The sequence below is a fragment of the Myxocyprinus asiaticus genome, chromosome 43 (assembly GCF_019703515.2).
Source record: "Myxocyprinus asiaticus isolate MX2 ecotype Aquarium Trade chromosome 43, UBuf_Myxa_2, whole genome shotgun sequence".
NCBI lineage: Eukaryota > Metazoa > Chordata > Actinopteri > Cypriniformes > Catostomidae > Myxocyprinus > Myxocyprinus asiaticus.
The window spans coordinates 19230205-19255010 of NC_059386.1; the positions used below are offsets into that span (position 1 = coordinate 19230205).

General features: G+C 36.5%; 1 protein-coding gene across 1 annotated transcript in view; it reads right to left on the reverse strand.

Moving 5' to 3' along the window:
- Positions 1-4802: 4802 nt before the first annotated feature.
- Positions 4803-24806, reverse strand: part of LOC127433394 (protocadherin Fat 3-like) — a 76901-nt gene continuing 56897 nt past the window's right edge. The window contains exons 25-30 of the mRNA XM_051685260.1: positions 18654-19468; positions 15280-15375; positions 13595-13654; positions 6866-6904; positions 6522-6587; positions 4803-5885 (exon numbers count right to left, since the gene is read on the reverse strand). Of these exons, the coding sequence (XP_051541220.1) occupies positions 5329-5885; positions 6522-6587; positions 6866-6904; positions 13595-13654; positions 15280-15375; positions 18654-19468 (1633 nt within the window). The 3' untranslated portion in view covers positions 4803-5328. The remainder of the gene's footprint in view (positions 5886-6521; positions 6588-6865; positions 6905-13594; positions 13655-15279; positions 15376-18653; positions 19469-24806) is intronic.

Sequence of the window (24806 nt, forward strand, 5' to 3'; positions counted from 1 at the left end):
TCAGCGCAAAACATACAGCTCTGCCATTGCAGTCCGATTCCTGAATTAATGCCTCATTTAAGCTGTTGTTTATTTAATGTACAGAACAAAACAAACAGCACGACTAGTGTAGTCAGAATCCCAAACGAATTACTCTTATGAGCCGGTTCTTTTGAATCTACAGCATGAAACACAGTGCACGTATAGTGTAGTTTGATTCCTGAATATATGACTCTTAGGAGCCGGTTCTTTTGAATCTACAGCATGAAACACACAGCGTGTCCAGTAAAGCCTGTTTCCCAAATGAATGATTCTTATGAGCCGGTTCTTTTGCATCTACATTTCGAAACACCGTGCATCCAGTGTAGTACGATTCCAGAACAAATTCCTGTTATAAGACAAAAGTCGTTAAATTAATTATGATTCCCATCCCAAATTGTAAAGCGGTGAAACTGCAATTTGTTCACGTTGCGTGGTTGCGCATTATTCAGTATACTCTATTTGATTGAAAAGTGTCATAGAGGTAATGTGCTTGCAGCTGTCCAATACCATCTAACCCATTTTTGTGTTTTTGGCTGAGGTAAGATCAACAACCCCTCCCCCCACTCCCATCCTTATCGATTTAACTGACTCACAATACACTTATTTTGACTTAACATTTGTACCACTGAATCAGAAAAATCTTACATACCACACACAAATATGAAATTACAAAATGGTCACTGACATACACTCAGGGCATAAAAGCACAGAAACACAAGTTGTTTACAAGGCCCCTTCTTTCACTAAACGATTCACCAAAGAAACAAGTGTATTCTTGGAGAAGCCCCTATACAGCACAGAGAAAAGGTTCAGAAATGAAAGCGTTATTATGTTTCGATCATATAAGCCGGATTCTTGGAACCTTGCCTATAAACAAGCTTTGGATTACAAAATCGGATTGCGTTGTCTTCTGTATTGTCGTCTCTGCGTGCTTACAAATAATGTACTTCAGAATTCCACAATGGCATAAATTGTTTGCGTTATAACAGGAATGTTATTTGTGCACTTCTTCCAGAGGAGATGGAACACAAACAATGATGTAACTATAAAAACTGGAACATAGGCATCTAAAACTGTACTCTTGTGGCTGTATTTTCTATCAAGCACAAGAAAGAATACCCTGTGTTAAGTTGCTTCACAGGGGTCAACTTGTGTCTGCCAATCAAGTTGTGTGCATAAAATTAATTCATAAGGTGATAACTTAAGTGCAACTGTTCAATTAGGGAAAATTTAAACCAGAGTTAAACACAGCTGATTTTTAAGGGTAAGTTCACCCAAAAATTAAAATGTCATCATTTGTTCACCCTCACGTCATTCTGATCATACAGGTTGACTTGAGGGTCAGTAAATGATGACAGAATTTTCATTTTTAGGTCAACTATCCCCTTTAACATGCAGAGTAAAACCCATCATTTGTTATCATTTGTTGTAAATAACATAATTTACACACTTGGGATTGCATCGCTGATGTTGTGTCTGAGTTTTTCAGGGAAAAGAAAGTGTCTTATTTTTATATGACATCCCATGGAGGAATTACATAAACATGATTTAATCTTAAACCATGCATGATAAGATTAATATATTTTGCCCATGTGCGTTGACCTTCTGTCTTTACTATTAAGAGCTATTCTCAGTAAAGTGTTTAATCAATCAATAAATGACACATCATAGTATTTTTAGTTCATTCTTATATTTCTTTTATACACTTGACAATGTAGTTTTATTCTTACACACAAGGTGAGTTGTATACACATTAAATGGACAATATTATGAGCACTTATACATCAGTACCTCTGACCCACAGGGTCATCCAAAACCCTTAAAATAATCAGATTTATTGCTTTGATATAATATTCTCTACTTTAGAGAGATCTTGTTTACAGGGACAATAAATAAATACAAAACTATATTCAAACTTTTAAATATTATTATAACATCATGCTGTTTTCCTATTTGTTTATAATGCTCTGTAAAGTAACATTTGCTTCCGGGTACACATAAATAAGCATTATTGTTATTTTTATTTGGCCCATGTATGACCACTAAAATTATGTATTAAAAATAATATCTAAAACATTTTCAGAGACCCACCAAACAAGTTATAATTATTTCACAGCCCAAGAAACCACTGCCCTGAAAAATCCTTTGCCTAGATTTAGCTTTCAGTTTAATTTAGATTTTTAAAAATATGGACAATTGGGAATCAAGGAGAACTAGGAGATACACAATGAAGCCTCAAACCAAGAAATCCAAACATTTCCATTTGTACTTTATACCAAACTTTGATCAAAAAAACTTACCATAACTAACAGCCCATATGCTTCAACAAGATTTAGTAACATCCTATCCACTATAAGGATCAATAAAACACAGCCAATAAAAATATAAGCACTAGCATGACAGTTCTGTGATGATTTAACTGTTGCTCCTTAATAAAATCACACAATAAAAACTATAAATGACAGATGTATGAATAATATGTTCTTGTCGGGTATGCATTACTGACGACACTTAAACAGAACATATGAATATATAAACAGTTCTTCATTTATATGTGAAAAGCACCTTTGCGCTTTCTTTTTGAGTGCATACACAACAACTTCCTCGTAAAACTTGAGGCTTCATTATAAAGCAAATTCAACTGACTTATTTTCCTATACATATTCTATATAGTCAATGGTATAAATATATTTCCACTCCGCATCAAATAAACAGGATTCTTTTATTTTTTCCTTGATTTTTTAAATAGCAAAACATGGGCTGGCAAAGGACAAACCTTATCGGACCTTTTCTGACACTAAAGTTTTTCACGTGAGGAGTACTGTCAGAAGTTATAGAAAAACACTGCTGCAGTGTGTTTATGTTTGTGTGGTTCTTGGATGGAAGATTTGGATGTCTTCCTTAGTTTTCCGATAATAAAACGTACGTCTTTGTGCTAACTCAAAAACAATAGAATACCATCCCAAACTTGCTATCACCCTGTGGAATACGTGTATTAAATAACATTTACATACCCTCGTGTCTTTTAAAACCTTGTACAACCTCTTTGACTGTCTTTCATCACAGTTACTAATTAAATCAATAAGCCGTGAGAGCCCGTGTGTTACAGTGATTTTACCATGGATAAGAGGTGTTCTCTACACAACAAAAAGCTACACTCTCAGAAAAAAATGGTACTGTTCAAGGTACAGTGGCCATCTCTGAGATGGTAGCCTTGTTTTGGATATATATTTGTACCCTTAAGGAGACAAAAAGAGGAACAAAACACAAAAATGTACCATTAAAAGGTACACAATAGATCCTTAGTGTACAATTATGTTCCTAAAACGAGTTATAAATTCATAAAATGCAAACTAGAGGTACTGTCCAGAAAAGGTTTCCTTGATAGTGCCACCCCAGTGATGGCTGTTGTACCTTAAACAGTAAAACATTTTCTGAGAGTGTGTGTGGTACAAATCACTATAATGCACGGATTCAAGTGGCTTATTGCTTTTATAAAACTGCAGTAATGGCACTATGATGAAAGACACAAATGTTTAGTAAATTGTAAATTGATCATTAATAATTATCGGAATAAGCAATTCTTCCTCCATGTAGAATTACAGTTCATTATTCTATGGAGGAGTTTGTGGTTGCCAAGCAATGTAGAAACTTGGCGCATTACACAAGTGTGTGTTTATAGGCATTTTACACTGACTTCAAACAAGGCTCATCCAATCAGTATTTAGAGTTGGAACATTCCATTTAATAACATAGAAGCTGCTCTTTTCCATACAATAAAAGTATCAAGAGAGATTTCCAAGGAAGATTTTTAGGGAATATTCCAGGTTCAATACAAGTTAAGCTCAATCGACAGCATTTGTGGCATAATGTCAATTACCACAAAAATTTATTTTGACTCATCAAAATAAAAAAGCAAAAATCTGTTATAGTGCGGCACCTACAATGGAAGTAAATAGGGTCAATCCGTATATGTTAAAATACTCACCCCTGTTTTACTGTTTACTGTTTTAGAAGTAACGCCATAAGATGTAAACAATATGTGTGTTAACAAGAATTTAGTGTAATAAAATCGCTTACTAGCCTTTTAAGTGTAAAGAAGTTATCTATCCAATTTTACTACTTCAATGCCATGACACCTTGAACCCAAAAACAACAGTAAAAAACAATCAAACAAAAAAATGATGATTAAAACAACTTTACAGCTCAAATAAAACACAAGTTTTAAAGGAATAGTTCACTGAAAAATAAAATTTCTCTCATCATTTTCTCACTTTCATGCCATCCCTGATGTGTATGACTTTTACTTCTGCAGAACACAAAGAAAGATTTTTAGAAGAATATTTCAGCTCTGTAGTTCCATACAATGCAAGTGAATGGTGACCAGACATTTTAAGCTCCAAAAATCACATAATGGCAGCATAAAAGTAATCCATAAGACTCCAGAGGTTTAATATGTCTTCTGAAGCAATTCAATCACTTTGGGTAAAAAAAAAAAACAAACAAAAAACAGATACATATTTCTATCCTTTTTTCCTACAAATCTTCACTTTCACATTCTGAAAGTGAAAGTGGTGATTTATAATAAAATAGGACTTCTGATGTTCTGTTTGTCACCCACACCAATCATATCGCTTCTGAAGATATAGATTTAACCACTGAAGTCATATGTTTTACTTTTATGTTTCCTTTATGTGATTTTTGAAACTTGAAAGGTCTGGTCACCATTCACTTGCATTGTATGGGCCTACAGAGTTGAAATATTCTTCTAAAATATGTGTTCTGCAGAAGAAAGTATACCCATCTGGGATGGCATAAGGGTGAGTAAATATTTTTTTTTTTTTTGGTGAACTATACCTTTAATGTAAGTGCTTTTATAAAATTATAAGCTTCTTTCTTCCTTAAATCCCTCCAAAAATTGGCGTCATTCTTTTCCATTGTAAGTGCCTCACTATAACCTTGATATTTTTTAGGAGGGACGAGTCAATATAATTTTTCGGTCCCCATTTCCTTGCATTGTATGGAAGAGAACAGCGTGAATATTCTTTAAAAAATCTTTTGTGTTCCATAGAAGATTCTCAAATAATAAAATCTGTAAAATTACATGAGGGTGAGTAAATGATGACAGAATTTTAATTTTTGGGGTAAATATCCCTTTAAAAACTACATGTATGTACTCAACCAAGTTGATGAAGTACATAAAGATTAGTTAGCAGTGTACAGTAGGACTGAGGCTGCAAGAGCCCAGACTTCCCATCCATTCAGGCCAAGTCTTGAGTCAGTAGTCTTGCATGGTCCAGTTCATGGTCAATAATAATCTCTCACACCAGACAAAGAAGTCTTTGGGCTTTTATCACGCAAACGCCGTGCCTGGAGCGAAAACCTCCCTAGTCTGTTGATTTCCTGTTGGCTCCCAAAGGGGTGAGTGTCCTCCCAAACTTGTGGACGTTCCTCCCAGGCTAGTATTGGAGGGCGAGAGAGTAGGTACTGGCTCGAGTGATGGTAATCGGGTCTGGATCGTCCCTCACTGAAGCTGACACCCGGCGGGTGAAAGGTGGGTAGGTTGTTGAAATGATCTGGGTCACGATACTCTTCGTAAACAGGTGAGTTGTTGTCGTCCTGTGTTAAAGATGCATGGAAATCTCTCTGGCCCTGGTATCTTCGTAACGGGTAGCCAGTCTGCAGAGATAGGGTGCTTCCATCCAACCTAATGCTGCTGCCCAGACGGGCGGGGGTGAGGGTCAGGGGAGGTGGGGGAGCAGGAAGTGGTGGAGGTGGTGGTGTGGGGGTCTGGTCTCGAGGCGGTGACTCCAAGCCTGGTAGACACGTGTCATGAAGCCATTCTGTCGCCTGCCATTGGTAGGCTGGAACATAAGCATGCAGGCCATCAAAAAGTGCTGGATAAGCTACTCTCATTCCACGTGAATTTACATTTGTCATAAATTCTGTATTGTGTCACAAGGCTTTATTAATATAGCCATCATATAATTTACATATAATAATAAAAAGGTGCTAACAGGTGTTAAAGGGAACATAAAAGGATGTGTTAGGCAGCATTGCAGTGTCACTATTCACTTTCATTGCATCTTTGTCCATACAATTAAAGTGAATGGTGATTGAGACTCTCCTTTTGTGCTTCACAGAAAAAAGAAAAACATACAGGTTTGGAACATCATGAGGATGAGTGAATGATGAAAGAGTTTTCATTTTTGGGTGAAGCAGCCTTTCATCAAAAGGACTATAAGGATGCTGTTTTGAAAGCATTTGTCATTATTTTAAACTCTCAAAACCTGTAAAAAGTCAAGGTTGTGCTCATTAACTCTGGTGGAAAGCCGATTCATTTAGATCAGGAATAATCTCAAGTGAGCTTTAAATTAAAATGCAAATTTAAGTCATGCCATGAGACCTTGATATTTAAATACATGAGATATGAATACACAATATATGAATTATCATTAAATCTCTAATTTAGTACAGTCAACGAAGATGTGAGCTCTTACAATTCATGAAATATTCTTTGACGAATTCAACGCAAATCTTGTCCTCACAGCGGAGGCATGGGCTTGCTGTGAAAAGACATAAAATGGAAAATGTTTCACAAGGGAAGCAGTTTAATGAGTAATGAGATGAAAACAAAGAAACAGCAAAGAGCCATTTCAATAAAAGCAAAACAATTAAAGCGACTTGTTTTATGCTTGATGAAACATGGAATGTTACTCTATAACAAAGTTGGAATGTTGGGGATGCATGTTAAGGATTTCTAAATATCTAAGACAAGTGTAAGATAGGGTATTCTAATAAAACACATACAGTAAAGGAACAGTAAAATATAATCTGAGCTTACAGTTGGTACTGTGAGGCTGCACGTCACCTAGCCCTGCAACTGATAAAAAGAGGGGTAAAAAATACATTATGCATCACTGCTTCTGTTTACATGACATACCAAACAACCTTGTTGACCTATATCATTCCTATCAACCAATCATATTTTAGAGATATTAGTGGATTACTTTACGGCTATCTAAATATGACTTTTGGACCATCAAAGTGCTGGCACCCATTTACTTCCATTATAAGAACCTGACAGAGCTCTATCTTCTTCTAAAAATCTTCATTTATGTTCTGCTGAAGAAAGACAGTCATAAACATCTGGGATGGCATCAGGGTAAGTGAATATTGAGAGAATTTTCATTTTTGGGTGAACTATTCCTTTAAGGTCTTGAACTATGTTCTTATCAGTCAAACCATTTCTTTCTGAATTTAGGGGTTGGTTAGGTTTAAGGTTAGGAGCACACTGGGAAAGAAAAGCTTTGTCATGTAGTGTTTTTAGATAGGAAAAAAAAAAAACCTTTAGAAAAAATCTTTGTCAAACTTTTCAGTAATACCCATCACTTTTGCATTTATGTTACATAAAATAACAAAATAAGGCCTGAAAACATTTCCTAGAGGTAATGGGGGAGAAATAATATGAATATAAAAGAGTTTCACATAGCACTTGACAAGTCATATATCAAATAAAAGCTCTTATTCTCAGGTATGTGACTGTACAGTTAATTTTGTTGCCCTATTATTACAGTTGGAAAGATTTTCAAAAGAATCACAAAGTGAAATATGATTTCTGTAAGTCATCAAATTTCAAGCATCTCTTTTATACATCGATCACTGCTTCTGTAAGCCCCAAGTAGTCAAAAACTTTATATCTGCTTTTACCTTAGGAATTTTTTACATTTCTGTGAGCTTGCTTGGCTAAATAATCCAATGTTAAATCTTGGATGATTTAATGTCCATAACAAAATATGCAGTTCAGCAGGGAAAAGCCTGCTCAACAAATAATCAGAAAAATTGATAATAAAATGTTTTACATGTTTCAAAGGGGATGACCTCAGCTTTCTAATGACATATAGATTGAGCTTCTAGTCCACTCAGAGGCCGAGATATTCAATGAACAATGAGGGTGGTACATTAACTGAAAATTAGACTGAGGGCTAAAATGCGTTAGAGCACCACCTAAATGTCAGATCTGTATACTGTGATGGAACGAGATAGAGGAAAAATTCAAAGTGAACAGAACCAGAATTACATGATTGCAAAGTTAGGACAAAAAACAAAACAAAAGATTTAGTTTTTTTAAAAAACGCTCTGTTTATCATAAGATTATAAACATACAATAGTATTTATCAATAATTGGAGTCTTTTTTTATTATTATTTGGGGTGTTTTCTAATTGGCAATTTTTGCCAATTAGTCCACAATACAGTATGTGTGAATGGTGAGCTTTTCAATTTGAGTGAAAAATTGCAGGCGGCAGCCCAAAAATGCACCAGAGTTTCTAAAATATTTAATATGACTGAATCAACCTATATTATGTTATGCCAAAGAAAATCATTTTTAAGGGTCTAGACAGGTGGAAATCCATTATTGCTCACCCTCATGATGTGCAAAACCTGTATGATTTTATTTTTACCATGGAACGGCAAATAATAGACTTGGGATCTATGCCTTTTTCACGCATCAATAATCAGGAAGATGTTCCCGATGATTATCGATATATATTGGGATTTTTTTTCAGATATAAATAGGGCTGCTCGTTGCACAATTGTATTTGTCTCTTCAGACATATTTCTCCGCACAACTTTAATAAGTTTAAAAGTGTGAGCGGCAGGGTAAATTAAAGAGGGTTGCACACAGGACGCGTCTGGCGGATGACATTGTGCATTCTAAAATTCAAAACAATTATTTATTTTCTACAAAAGGTATGCACACACAGCCAACGTTCAGCGTCAAAATTCTGCAGCCCCACGGAGCGCAACTCGCATAGTTTTTCATTAAATTCGACCCAAATCATAATTAAAGGACAAAAATTATTTGCTCTAGCCATCACTGGATAATCTATTGTGAACATGTATCTTTCATAGAGCCTACACAATGTATTTTCAGTTACAAGTATGTCATTTTGTGGCTAGATGGCTTGAATGAAAGACCTATTCAAGGCTACATACATAGAAATTGCATAATAAACATCGGCATTTCTAATCATTCAGTTTGCGCAGTTACAACAGTTTCACTAACTTTTAAATTCATCAACGTCACTTTGTTCAATCTTGTAATAGTATTAAAACTTTCGTAACTTTGGACTACCATCTCCTGTGCCGCTTCCACTCGTCCTGTGTGTGTGTGCTTCAGTAAATGGTATATCGTCCTCTTGTGGTCTCCCAACACTATTACACCAGACTGTTAAACAGAGGCCAACTGATTAATAATCTATATATCAATATTTTATGACATCCTTACCAAATAAGTTTATCTGAATGTCCAAGCTTCTCTCTTCCATACAATGAAAGTGGATGGTGTCCAGAGGCTATCAAGCTCCAAATAGTACAAAAAAGCACAACAAAATTAGTCCATATGACTTGTGCACTTTATTCCAAGTCTTCTGAAGCCACACAAATGCTTTCTGTGAGGAGAAGCCTGAAATTAAGTCGTTATTCACAGATAATCCTGAAAATCTTGACAGCTGTGGCCACCTTTCATTTTCATTGTATGGACAAGAGCAGTCTGGACATTTTGCTATAAACATCTCCTTTTGTGTCCCATGGAAGAAAGAAAATCATACAGGTTTGGAATGACATGAAGGTGAGTAAATAATAACACAATTTTCTAAAGGATGTTAATTCAGGAACACGTCCTACTTTGGAAAATCACATTTTGCTGTTTACCATAACCAACAAAAAAGCAGTCCACTTTCATCCAGGCCTCAGAGAAAGAAGGTGGAGCAAAGCACTCCTCAGACAGCATGAATTACCATAGCGTTTGAGACTTTCAAGCAAACAGCTTGTTTTGGCACTGATTGGAAACACCTTTGGTCTAGTGCAAGCATAATTAGAGACAGTCAGGGCAGAAATGTTTTGAACACAGGTCACTGCAGTTGAGCCATGAAGTAATAGGGATGCTGTTCTTTTGTAACTGAACAGTAGTTTAATAGTTCAGGTTTCCAATGCAACTGGATTATGTGTATGATTAGTGACATTCTGAAGAGGCTGAGTCTAAACCCTGGATTTGTACGAATCCAGAGTTTTGCCGTTTAATTAACCAATCTAATCCTACTTTCTCCAGTGAGAACTGAATACCCACACAATTAGACAATTTAGATTCTGCGCTCTGGGATATTACCTTTACCTTTTCATGCAGCTTGGTCTTCTACCTTTATATATTTATAAATGCACACATACACACACACACACCTGCCCCAACCACAACTGCAACCAAACCCAATATTTAAACTCAATAATACAGCTGAAGTCAGAAGTTTACAAACACTTAGGTTGATGTCATTAAAACTATTTTTTTTAACCAATCCACAGATTTCATATTAGCCAACTATAGTTTTGGCAAGTCGTTTAGGACATCTACTTTGTGCATGACACGAGTAATTTTTCCAACAATTGTTTACAGACAGATTGTTTCACTTTTAATTGACTATATCACAATTCCAGTGGGTCAGAAGTTTACATACACTAAGTTAATTGTGCCTTTAAACAGCTTGGAAAATTCTAGAAAATAATGTCAAGCCTTCAGGCAATTAGCTTCTGATAGGCTAATTGGAGTCAACTGGAGGTGTACCTGTGGATGTATTTTAACCTTCAAACTCAATGCCTCTTTGCTTGACATCATAGGAAAATCAACCAAGACCTCAGAAAACAATTGTGGACCTCCACAAGTCTGGTTCATCCTTGGGAGCAATTTCCAAACACCTGAAGGTACCACATTCATCTGTACAAACAATAATATGCAAGTATAAACACCATGGGACCACGCAGCAATCATACCGCTCAGGAAGGAGACAGAGATGAAGTCGTTTGGTGCGAAAAGTGCAAATCAATCCCAGAACAACAGCAAAGAACCTTGTGAAGATGCTGGAGGAAACAGGTAGACAAGTATCTATATCCACAGTAAAACGAGTCCCATATCGACATAACCTGAAAGGCTGCTCAGCAAGGAAGAAGCCACTGCTCCAAAACTGCCATAAAAAAATCCAGACTACAGTTTGCAAGTGCACATGGGGACAAAGATCTTACTTTTTGGAGAAATGTCCTCTGGTCTGATGAAACAAAAATTGATCTGTTTGGCCATAATGACCATAGTTATGTTTGGAGGAAAAAGGGTGAGACTTGTAAGCCAAAGAACACCATCCCAACTGTGAAGCATGGGGGTGGCAGCATCATGTTGTGGGGGGCTTTGCTGCAGGAGGGACTGGTGCACTTCACAAAATAGATTGCATCATGAGGAAGGAAAATTATGTGGATATATTGAAGCAACATCTCAAGACATCAGCCAGGAAGTTATCGGTCACAAATGGGTCTTCCAAGTGGACAATGACCCCAAGCATACCTACAAACAAGCTGTGGCAAAATGGCTTAAGGACAACAAAGTCAAGGTATTGGAGTGGCCATCACAAAGCATTGACCTCAATCCGACAGAAAATTTGTAGGCAGAATTGAAAAAGCATGTGTGAGCAAGGAGGCCTACAAACCTGACTCAGTTACACCAGTTCTGTCTGGAGGAATGGGCCAAAATCCCAGCAACTTATTGTGAGAAGCTTGTGGAAGGCTACCCAAAACGTTTGACCCAAGTTAAACAATTTAAAGGCAATGCTACCAAATACTAACAAAGTGTATGTAAACTTCTGTCCCACTGGGAATGTGATGAAAGAAATAAAAGCTGAAATAAATCATTCTCTCTACTATTATTCTGACATTTCACATTCTTAAAATAAAGTAGTGATCCTAACTGACCTAAGACAGGGAATGTTTTCCACGATTAAATATCAGGAATTGTGAAAAACTGAGTTTAAATGTATTTGGCAAAGGCGTTTGTAAACTTCTGACTTCAACTGTATATATTGGGGAGATGGGAGCTAGTTGTCTGGGCTAGTTTTCACAAGGGCTATATTATGAGATTTGGAGTCAAAAGTAGTATTACTCAAATGTGTGTTTTCTCTAGCAGAGGTTTAGTATGTTTGTTTCAAACAACTAGTTAAAACCCCTCTCAAATTAGCATAATTTTTGTTGTGAATTCTATCCTCCCAAGTAAATTTTCATTTATTTTGTTACAGCTTTTGGGTAAAAAAGCATAACTATTCATTAAAGGGATTGTTCACCCAAAAATGAAAATTCTCTCATCATTGACTCAACCTCATACCATCCCAGATGTGTATAACTTTCTTTCTTCTGCTGATCACAAACAAAGATTTTTAGAAGAATAACTCAGCTCTGTAGGTTCTCAAGGCAAGTGAATGGGTACCAAAATTGTAAAGCTCCAAAAGCACGTAAAGGCAGCATAAAAGTAATCCATATGACTCCAGAGGTTAAATCTATATCTTCAGAAGCGATGTGATAGGTGTGTGTGAGGAAAAGATCAATATTTAAGTCCTTTGTTACTATAAATGTCCACTTTCACATTCTTTTATATTTGGTGAATCACATTCTTCGTGCATATCACCACCTACTGGGAAGGGAGGAGAATTTATATTAAAAAAGGACTAAAATATCAATGTTTCTCACCCACACCTATCATATCACTTCAGAAGATATAGGTTTAAAAACTGGAGTCGAATAGATTACTTTTATGCTGCCTTTATGTGCTTTATGGAGCTTCAATATTTTGGTATCCCTTCACTTGCATTGTACGGATCTATGGAGCTGAGATATTCTTTGTTTAGCTGAAGAAAGAAAGTCATACACATCTGGGATGGCATGAGGGTGAGTAAATGCTTTTCATTTTTGGGTGAACTATCCCTTTAAGGTAAGAGTCAAATATATTATGAAGGCAGATTTTATAAATCAGATTTTCCTAAATGTTTAAATGTGATCTTAGGACAATTGTATTTTTCATTAAAATCAGGTAGTGCATGTTGTAACATTTATATAGGGGCAGGTTGTCACATGTGTTTGTAAATGTCATACAATTTATCAATAACAATATTTGTTGGTCAAAACACAATGTTTTGATATGTTGTTCGCTATTGGGCCAAGTTAAAACAAAAGGTCATCGTGTGTTCAATGAACTGTATCTTTTTTCCTGGGCAATAACAATGAAAATGTTCATTGCTTTTTTGTTGCCAAGATCTCAAGGTATGTGGCAATGCAGAAATTGAATTTCAAAAATAAACCTACCCTGAGAAATATTCATTGGAGTAAAAAGTGTGACAACTAAATCTCCCCCTATATATTATTACAAGGCTCTCTGGAATACTTGATTTAGATTGTTAAATTGTGGCATTCTGCAGTACAATATTTTGTGAAATGAATGCTAAATAACCCATTTCCTACATACTTATTTCAAAATAAAGACCGGTGGACTGAACACTATCCCTTTAATTATATAATATTCGTTTAATAACATTAAAATAGAAAAAAGCTTTTGAAAACACAATTAGTAACAGTAATACAGATCAGACAATGGATTATTAACAAAAATTTATACTAAATGTATACTAAATATAAATCCAATTTTAATGAGTTGAATCTAGGTAAAATGGATTTGGAAAAAAAACAAAACAAAAAAAACATTCATACCTTCATTTTCAATGGTGTCCACAGCATGGTTTACCAGTCGTATCACAGTCACTATGGAGGCTAGTTTGTAAAGGAGTGGAAAATGCAAGGCAACAAATGATCAAACACTCTTTGAAAACCTATATATAAGGATTTATATAAGTCATTCTCTCTTGTTTGTGATCTTCTAATGTCACCTGCTAAACAAAAACAAGTGGACTACTGATGTGCCAGTATGACACCTTTTTTGTACAGCAGAAGTGATACTAGGCTATTGAGTCATGTTAGCAATTACATTTGGAGAGGATATCAAAGGGAGATAGATGGTAATTACTGCTGTGACCTATTCAGGCTGTCACTGTTAAAGGAACGCAGTTATTACTAATCCTTATGATTTCCTTTTGGAAAGATCAGACAACGCAAGACATCTTAATTTGGTGAATGGAATAATCAGTTATCTCTGCCGGAGATGGTAATTAAATTACAGGTTATATTATATTACTTGTGAGCGTGTGTGTTATGTATTTGTTAATATGATCACGTTTGTGCCTGTGCATGTTTCTTAATCACGTCTTTCCAGTATATTGACATCAGAAGTAACTAGAAGCTGAATGACTTACTAGTAAAGCTGATCATAAATTCAGGTCTTAGACTCCATCAGCTTCAATCAACATGTATGAAAGCAAACACACTCTATAGATCTACAGGAATATATCTATACATCTTGAAGAAAATATAAAGAGATTCTTCAAAGCACAGATTAACTGCAGTAGGTTGCACATTTTTCTTGCCTTGGTTTCTGATGCAGAACTGATTTATTAAGTATTCACATGCATGCTGTGTGGATCCTGCTGTGAATGAGACTATGGAGGTGCAGTGTGGATACATACTGAATTGCTGCATGCACAGTGGGGTGCAAAAGTCTCAGATTAGTAAAAGAGCTTCTGTTTTGCAATTTGTATTATATAATGCACCTTTTCTTTCATTACAAATTATATTATCAGAATAATAGTTGAATGAAAAGTTGACTTGAAAAAAATTAATTTGAAAATGACTTAGTATTTGGCATGTTACCCTTTAATGACAGCATGAAATGTGCAAAACCTGATGATCTAGTATGAACTGTTATCCTGGTATGATTTGAGAATGTTCCAAAGAGCATCCTGTGTGCTTCAATGAAAGCAAGAAAAACTGACCTTTTGTACGGAGTCACACATTTAAATTTGATTAGTGCCCTAGACATAGCGTTTTCAGACTCTTGGGCCCCACTGTCTGCAAAGATTTCCAAAAGGTAATGTAAAGTACATGAAGAGCTCACTTATACAAAGAGTTGATGAGTTCAAAAAGACAAGGCTTATATAACCAGAAACTGGAATTCTGCTGAGAGACAGAGAGAAAACATTAACGCACAGGGCTCGTTCACTAAGTGCTGTGTGCTATCTAATTCCTCTGTGGTTTAATCAAAGTTGTTAATGAGGGGTGCTTTTGTGAGACTATGTGGAATTGGAATGTGAACTGTGTACTCCAGAGCCTAATATTTTGGTGGTTATAGTACTAAAGGAATATTTTAAAAGCATAACAGGACACCTTTATAACTTTTAAAAAGTTTGCTAGTTAAACATTTTTCCAAACTTTCTTCCGAGTTTTTTGGAGGTTGTTTTGGGGATACGCTGGGTACTTTGGGTCAAGCAATGCGTGTATCTCACCGTTGTCATCGCAGGAATCGGACTGGAAAGACCTGAGGGAGTGCGCCTCACTGGTGCTGCTGTTGGAGAAACAGGCATCCTCCTTCACAGCATTTTCTACTTCTGCAGAATAATACAACAAAGAATGCACATACAGCCTTGCACACGTGCAAATGCATGCATTTGTGTTATGCATTCACAAACACTCCTCACAAAAGACACACAAAAACAACCATACCGGCAAATACAGTGGGCCCAAACTTAAAAATATATGAATGTCTTTGCATAAGATAAAGTATAAAACAAAGTGCCATTTATTTGACAGAATATGGAGTTATATTTGTGCCACAATTCTGCGAGTGCAAGATGATATTCTGGGTGCGGTAGATATTTTGAGCACACAATATGATATCTTGAATGTATAAAAATATATTTTGCACTCGAATAAAGTCTATTTGAATTTGCACAAAATTCAGACATTTATGTAACTCCATGGTTTTTTTGCTTGTGCTCTCTTCTCATTCCCACACTGCGTGCTCTCATAGCTTTTACTGCTTGCTTGCTCAAGAGAGTCACAGCGATACAATATGCCAGAATTTCTACCAATTATAGATTAAGGGGATACATTTTAATTGGCTGGCTAGATCACCAATCATATTGTAAATCATAACAGGAGGAAGAGAAGAAGGGAATAGTTTGTTTTCAAGAAAGGAAATATTTAGCACACATTATGACAACATGAAAGTAGCTATTTTATTGACTTTTATTTAGTCTGTACACTGCCAGTAGGCTTATTAGCTAACTAACTATCAGGCCAGCTCTCTTAGTATGGTCTGTTTTAATATATGGTTCTGTATTAATATTTGGTTCTCTTGGCTAGATATTAGGTTATCAAGTAGCTACTAGATTGGCCATTGCTACTACTTTCATCTGAAATGATATAAATCAACTTTATTCAAGCGCAAAATAGATTTTTGTGCGGACAAAATATCAACTTGTGTGCTAAAATCAGAGATCAAAATATCATCTCGATTGCGCAGAACATTTTTGTGCACTCAAAATATTTTACACAGGCAAAATATAATCTTGCACTCTCAGAATTGTGGCACAAATATAACTCCATAACAGAAAGATACCACCACCACACATTTAAAAAAAAGAAGTTTGTTAGGATTTAAATTACTATAAAACCTGTGTTGATCAAAAGTAAGACAAAAATTACTGGACAGTTTCTTGTTGTCAAACTTTGTGGAACATGTCCATAGTTAATGTGCTGAACTACACCTGTGGTTACTCTTCTAGCACACATGTTTGAACTTAGGGGAACTGACTTCATACATCCCCTAAATATCACCTTGAGACAAGTTGGTTAAAAGCAACTGCAAAAAGTGAAGCTCTAGCATTATTTGTTTGCAGATGCCACTTGGTTTTTCTAATGCAATGAAATATATACATTTTAAGTGAGGTTTAAGATTCCAAAACTGTCTTAATACTTTAAGGCCTTTGTATATGCACGCTTACAATGAATTCACAAAAACGTACAAAAGTCAAACAATTACACGTACTTAAAACCATGAAATAAATACCCAACACACACACAGAACTTAATGTTCTCTACTGCATTAAATCAAAAGTATATTAAAGGAATAGTTCACACAAAAATACAATTTCTTTCATCCGATATGGTTGCTATGTTGATAACATTAATACTCATTGGTTCTTGTGCATCTCGTGACCAAATGTCATGATGTCATGTCGCAAGAACCAATGAGGTTAGATGTTATCGTCGTAGCCACCATATTGGATTTGTCCTAGTGCATAAGGACTTCAAGTCATGGTCTGTGTTCCTCACACAAAGTATGACTTTAGAAGAATTGGTATGTGAGACATGAGCCACATGGACTACTTTTCTGACAATTTTTGGTGCTTTATAAGACATTAAAGTGAGTCTCTTTATACTGCCATTATATTGAATTCAGCCAGTGGGCCATTTAATAAATTATTTCCTTTTGTCTTCCACAGAAGAAAGAAAGTGGGGCTTGGAATGACATGAGGGTAAGTAAATGATGCCAGAATTAGCCATGCTATATTTGCACCAGAATCTTCACTGCTTTGAATTGATCTTGTAAAGCTGGAATGCAGACAGCTGTGCATAGAAAAAAAAATTTGGTTGAAGAAAGCATTAACCAGTCCAAGGTAATCTGTCTTAGAACACAACACAGAGAGAAGACTGGTAGATGTAATATGTTCTCACTCTGGAAGTGTAATCACCTTTCATATATATGTGCTCCCTACCTGTTCATGACCAAACTGTTAAATATTTTACTAGGAAATTGGCTCCAGTTGGCCCATTCCTATAGCTGCTACAATGTACGGCAGACGGTTCTGATTACTATAATCTGCTATGTTGTGAAACAATTGATGAGCCCCTGGTCAATCTTCAAGATGGAGCCAATTTCCCTGCCGTGAAAAATCAGAACAGCGCAAGAATGTCGACGTAATATTTATTATGGAGGAGATTCGATTAAAATCCAGTTTTTTTATATGTTATTACGATTCATGTATTCTACATACCATTTACTATCATGTGGATGTTTTATCAATGAGAATGTTGCAGTTAGACTATATAAGTTTTCTGCACTTTTTTCATTTGTGTGGAAACTGTTTCGTTACCTCTTGTTATCTCAAAGATAATTACACCCATCACAGTACAACGGATTTCACAAATGGAGACCATTGTGCATATGTATAATCTCATCCATACTAAAGCTGGTGTTTAACTGGCCGCAGGCAGTTATCAAGGTCTATTTATGAATCACACTAAAATCGCTTTTACTGCAGTTCTGCCAACCTCTGTTTGATCTGAGATGAGGGGAGACAGTATTTCCTGCAACGCTCTTCAGCGGCGGTGCTCCGTCAAGCTTACATTTAGAATTGAATGTGATGAGAGAAAAAAAGACTACAAAAATGTACTAGAAAATAATTCAGACAACATGTCTTTCTATTGCACTGTCTTCACTTGGCTGCACTCAAAATTAATTATATAGCATGACTAGTGTAGAAGATAAGAATGCCAGTAAAGGTGTTTACATGCAGAGCGAAATCAAAGTAATGGGCAAATCCTACATAGGTTTTTGCTTAAACCTTTTATGGCCTTACTCCAATAAAAGAAAGCCTTTAAGGCATTTACATGACCTTACACATTGTCGGCTAATAAGCACAATCAGTATAATTTTGTGCATGTAAATGCACTCATTCTTCAAATTTTCTCCTCTTGTGTTCAATAAAATGTTATCAAAATGGTATTAAAAAACAAAATACACTGTATGCAGTTAGGACTAATTATGTCAGGTTTGGGGTGAGGAGGGTATTCTGTTAGAAACTTAGAGGAACACCATTACCCTCTGTTCTGTACATTTCCTCTCTATCGCCCTGGTAACCCCTGTCTTCCCACTGCAACACCTGGACTTGATGCTCCGTACTGTTTTCCTCTTCCTCGTCTTCCTCATCCTCCTCTTCCTCTTCCCATGGCGGCTTACGAACAGGACTGCGTTCAGACGAATTGGAGGACAAGGAAGTGGGAAGATTGGGCGCCACACTGCAAACCACCACACTCCTCCGAGGCATCCCCAGGATGTGTGGAGTATCCGCCTGGAAGGTGCTCATTTGAGGTGGGCAGGAAAGGGTGGCCAGCCCCCCTTCTGCCTCTACCTTCTCTGTCTCCCCTCGAGGGATTCCCTGGCAATGAGGGAGTGTGTAGGCCGTAGGCCGCACCATGACCTGAGGCGGCCCTCCCGTACTGTCGTTCCGGTAGAGACTGCCACGACAGTCGGTGCTGACCCGTACGGCTTTGAACTCGATGCCTTCGGCTCTCACACCTGTCTTATGCAGCATGTAGTTGGTCTCCGTGGAAATGCCCACCGCCTCCCCTTGGCTCCAGTCCTTCCGAAGGACTTTTTTGCGGAACACAACCAGCAAGGTGAGGAGAACCAGCACCGCAAAGAGCAACACGCCAATACCTATGATCTCTCCCGGTCCAACGTAAGACAGCAACTCGGCCTGAGTGTCAGGGCCATCTGGAGATGGCTGCCCGCAGAACTGACCTTCAAAGCTGACGGTGCAGTTACAATAGAAGGCCCCGAAAGTGTTCACACACAACCCTCCGTTCTCACACTCCTCCCTCTCGCACTCGTTTACATCTTCATCACATCTGTGAACAAAAGGATTTGTTTATGTTAGGATACTGTTTGTTTGGAATGGAATACTAGCTTACTATATACTGAATACTTGGCAGTACACAATGTATAGTGTGTATTAGTGGTCGACCGATATGTTTTTTTTAATGATGCTGATATCCAGAGAACAGGGTGGCCGATAGGCCAATATAATGCAGATATATTACAATTTATTATAGTACAGAACATTTCTAAAACAAATTAACAATGTTTTATTTAGAACTATATTAATAGTTTAAAAGTTGTCAAAATAATCTTAAAAAAATTTTATTATTGTGTTTTAAATGAAAGATAGCAGTTTCTTCTGATTTCTGTTTAGTCATCCAATTTTAGTACTTTATGTGCACATAAAGAAATTTTAATATATTAGGAAGAAGGAAATAACAATGCACAAGGTAGCCTAACGACCAAGGATGGCATATGCGCATTAGCAATAAAAATTTTCTGTTCGGTCAAACGGGAAAATTTATCGGCCGATGCGAAAATTAACAAAATTATGAATATTGGCCTATTTATCGGCCTCTGCGATATATCGGTTGACCACTACTGGCTACTATTAAAAATGGTAAGTGAAACAGTAGGCATTATTCCACACTTCAAACAATTCTAATGTGGAAAGGCAAAACTGAGTTATGATTGATTTCGGGTATCTTAAACTATGATCTGTCCTGTGTCAGATGTGTTTGGCTTATCTATTATCAGATTCAAAGAGTAGTTAGTTACTGTATTTTGACTTTGTACGGTAGAGTAGTATGCTATCTTGTTGTCACATGACCTCATCACATTGCATATAAGTGGCACCCAGTTATCTGGCCGATGTATTCCAAGGCTTATCATCTTAACATTTGTTAGTCCAATCAAATCATGTCAAAAACAGTTTAAAATCATGGGACACAGTTTTTCATATAGTGTGCTCGGTTGTATACTAAACATTTTGGCAAATGCAGTAGGTCATATGTGTATTCTATGCATACAGAAAATGTGCATAGCATGTGCACAGTTTACATTCTATATACAGGTACTGCAGGAATACAGTAGTAAGAATAGTATGCTACATGGTATGCATACAGAAAATGTGCATTCTGTGCAGGGTGCACAGTATTCATAGTACTACAAATACTGCAGGACAAGAAAGAATAGTATGCTAGTATGCAGCATGGTATTCTATGTATACAGAAAATGTGCACACTGCGCACAGCATACATACTATTCTTAATATTCCTGCAGTATATAATATGCTACATGGTATTATATGCATACAGAAAATGTCCATACTATGCAGAGTATACACACTACAGTATATACTGGAGAAATAATAAGAAAAGTACGGTAGTATGTGTAACGTTGCTGGCGCTGGCAATGACAAAGACGATGAAGACGATGATGTAAAGAACCCAAGTGCATTTATTTACATAAGTGAAAACCAAAAACGTGAATCCAAAACATAACAAAACATAAACGACTTGACTCAACTTGACTAAAAAACAAAACATAAACATGAACTTGACTTGACTATACTTGACTAGAACAATAACACAACGTTACACCAATGAGGGCAAGACACAAGAACATGGGAAACACATGACAAGATCACATGACAAGGAAACAGGAACTAACATGGCAAGGAACAAAAACACATACAACCCTGACAGTATGCTTAATGGTATTCTACGTATACAGATAATGTGCCTACTGTGTGCAGTATACATACTATATTCTGCAGGAATAGTGAGAATAGAATGCTAGTATGCTACATGATAGTCTATATACACAGAAAATGTACCTACAGCACACAGTATAAATACTATTCCTACAGTATATAGTATGCTACATGGTAGTCTATGCAAGAATAGTAAGAACAGTATGCTAGCATGCAACATGTTATTCTATGTATCAGAAAATATGCACACTGCACAGAACATTCATACTATTCTTACTATTCCTGCAGTATACAGTTGAATATGCTAAATGGTATTCTGTGCATTTAGAAAATGTGCATAATATGCACAGTATACACACTAAATACTGGAAAAGTAGTAAGAATATTGTGGTAGTATGATTCATGGTATTCTATGTATACAGAAAATGTGCATATAGTTGTAAGAATAGCTAGTATGCTTAGTATGCATACAGAAAATGTGCATACATTGTAGTGTGCAGTATGGTTACTATATACTGCAGGAATAGTTAGAATATTATGCTAGTATGCAACATGGTACTCTATGTATACATACAATGTGCGCACAGCATACATACAATTTTTACTATTACTGCAGTATATAGTATGCTAAATGGTATTCTATGCATACAGAAAATGTGCATACTATGAACAGTATACACACTATATGCTGGCGAAATAGTAGGAATAGCATGCTAGTATGGTAGATAGCACTTTCAGAACTTTGAACTTTTGACATATACAGATAATGTGCCTACTGTGTGCAGTATACATACTATATTCTGCAAACATAGTAAGAATAGTATGGTAGTATGCTACATGGTATTCTATATGTACAGAAAATGTTCATACTGTGCACAGTATACATACTATTCTTACTATTACCACAGTATTGCATATAGTATACTAGTATGCTACGTGGTATTCTATGTATACAGAAAAATTTGCATACTTTGCACACTATACATACTATATATTCCAGGAATAGTAAGAATAGTATGGTAGTATGCTACATGGTATTCTATGTATACAGAAAATGTACATACTGCGATAGCATACAAACTCTAGTAAGAATAGTATGATAGTATGCTACATGGTATTCTATGCATACAGGAAATGTGCATACCGTGCACAGAATGCATACTATATACAGCAAGAATAGTAAGTTTAGTAATGTTATGCACTGTACAGTATATACTTAATAGTACGTAGTATTTCGAACATAGCCTCAGTCTTTCTCTCATTAACTGACTGGTTCTCAGAGGCAGAGATGCTCCTGTTTGCAGATTCATAACCTTTCACATTCTGTTGAACACAAAATCCACTCTATGCTCCAAACAGGAAATATCTTTCCTTTCAATGGTCTGCCATTCAGAGAATCTCTTAGAATTTTTTATATGTTCTTAGAGTGCAAAAAAGTTCCACGAATCTCAGAAAAAAGCGTGAGAGAAAATAATGAGAGGTGTTGCGAAACTTAATGACACAGTTGGAGAAATGCAGAGGACAGGGTAGTTATATAAAACAATTTAATTTTTTATTTCTTTCTCCTTCCATTAAAAAAATACATACAGAGAAGGGCAGAGGCCTACTGAGCCCCTAAAGGGTCAAGGCAGTTGGAAAAAAATTAGTTGGGTGGGGAAAAAAAATAAGCAAAGGCTTTCGAGTTCTCTCGCAAAACTTTGCTTTCCCCCGAGAATTTTTGCATGCTCTCGCAAAACTTTCGCATTCTCTTACAAATTATTTTGTATTCTCTCGTAAAAACGTTTGTGTTCTCTCGCAAAATGTGCGTCATAATGACAGTCTTCTGCTAGCTCTCCTATGTGTATTCCAGCATTACTCCAGCTTTTGAGTTCAACAAGAAGAGAAAGCCAGTGCAATGAAAGAGTGAAGCCCAAAAGACAGTACTTAGGCAATGCACAAATCATAATCTTCAATTTATGAATGTGTCAAAATAAAGACAACACGGTTGAAAATGCGAGTGTTCTAATTGAATTGGAATGCTGTGGCACACAATTGAATCGCATATTATTACTGTTTTTGTTGTTGTTGTGATGGTGTTTCCCTCTCCATTAATAAAGCAATAAATGCTTCATTATGTGTGGTGACTGACGGTTTTGGGCTTTAAAATAACTGCAATTCGGAACTCTTTCAAATTATTCATATTTGTGTTTGGAACAACCCTTTAATTTGGCCACCATGATTGCTCTCCCTTCGGAGTGCCCTGTGGAGGCATCATTTATGCGGTTTGGTATATGTCAGTGTTGAATGATTGACTCACTCATAACACAATTGTCGCCATCTGCTGGCACATGATAAATGGCCACATAAACATACATGCTGTACATATAAAATAATAGTTGATATTTCAGCATATGATACACAAATTCCATTAGGCCTGTAGTTTGGGAGAACATGCTACATATATAAAAACGGTCATTTTTGTAGCATTTTTAAAATATATTGCACTTTGAATTGCATTAAAATAATATATTTTCTGTTTTGTTTTGGGATTGTTGTTTTTTTTTTTTTTTTTGCATATGCCATATATCAGATTTATGTATGATGTAATGATGCAATACAGAAAAGAGTCACTGTATCTTCTCACTCAAAGTTTACAAGATAGAGTTTTCCACAAAAACTTGGCACCGGCACCTGTCATCTCGACATTTCTCTCATAAATACATTAGCCTTCAGAGCATTCAGGAGCAGGAATGCATATACAAGAGCACAAGTTTTGCGAGAGAATACAAAATAATTTGCTAGAGAATGCATAGTTTCTCGGAGGAACACAAAGGTTTTACGAGTGCTTGCATAGTTTGTCAGGAGAACGCAAAGTTTTGCAAGAGAACGCAAAAGCATTTGCTTATTTTTTTTCCCACGGCACAAATTTTTTCCCCACCACCTTGGCCCTTTAGGGGCTCTGTAGTGGTCCCACTATCCCCCTTTCTCAGCTAGTTGTTTCAGGGGTCTCCTGAAACAAAAATCTCCTCAACCTAAAATCTCCTAAAAAACCTATAACAGCGTCCTCTAGGGCAGTGTTTCCCAACCACTGTGCCATTGCACACTAGTGTGCTGTGAAAGATTGTCAGGTGTGCCATGGAAAATGATCAAATTCCACAAAATTAATAAAAAAAAAAAAAATAATCAGGGGTCGGACTCCCGCTTGACTGATTACAGCAGCAGTCAATCACGTGCTTGGCAACCGCAGTCCTACCGAGGCAGATCACTTGATTGGCTACAGAAGCGCGTGCACAGTGAATCTGTGTCTGACAGGAAATAGAGCTTGAACTCTGAAGAAGGGGTACTCCTGAAACTTCTCATTTGTAAACAAGCTGAATAACCTGGTAAATATGTATCGACCATCTGAATGAGAGGGGCATGTTGTTCATTCACTTCAGCATCTATCGTCTTCTTTGTTCATCAAGGAGAGAAAAGGGCGGAAGAGCTACGATTAATGTGTAAAAGTAAATGATGTTTATACACGTTAAGGGGCCTTCACGTGACTCACGTCAGCGCTGCAGAATACATTGAAGTCTATGAAGTGAAGCCACTTAACACCAAAGTGTTTTTTCCACACACGTTTGTGGTTTACAAAATGTCTTTGAGAGTGCAAAGCAACAAGAAATATTTAAAAA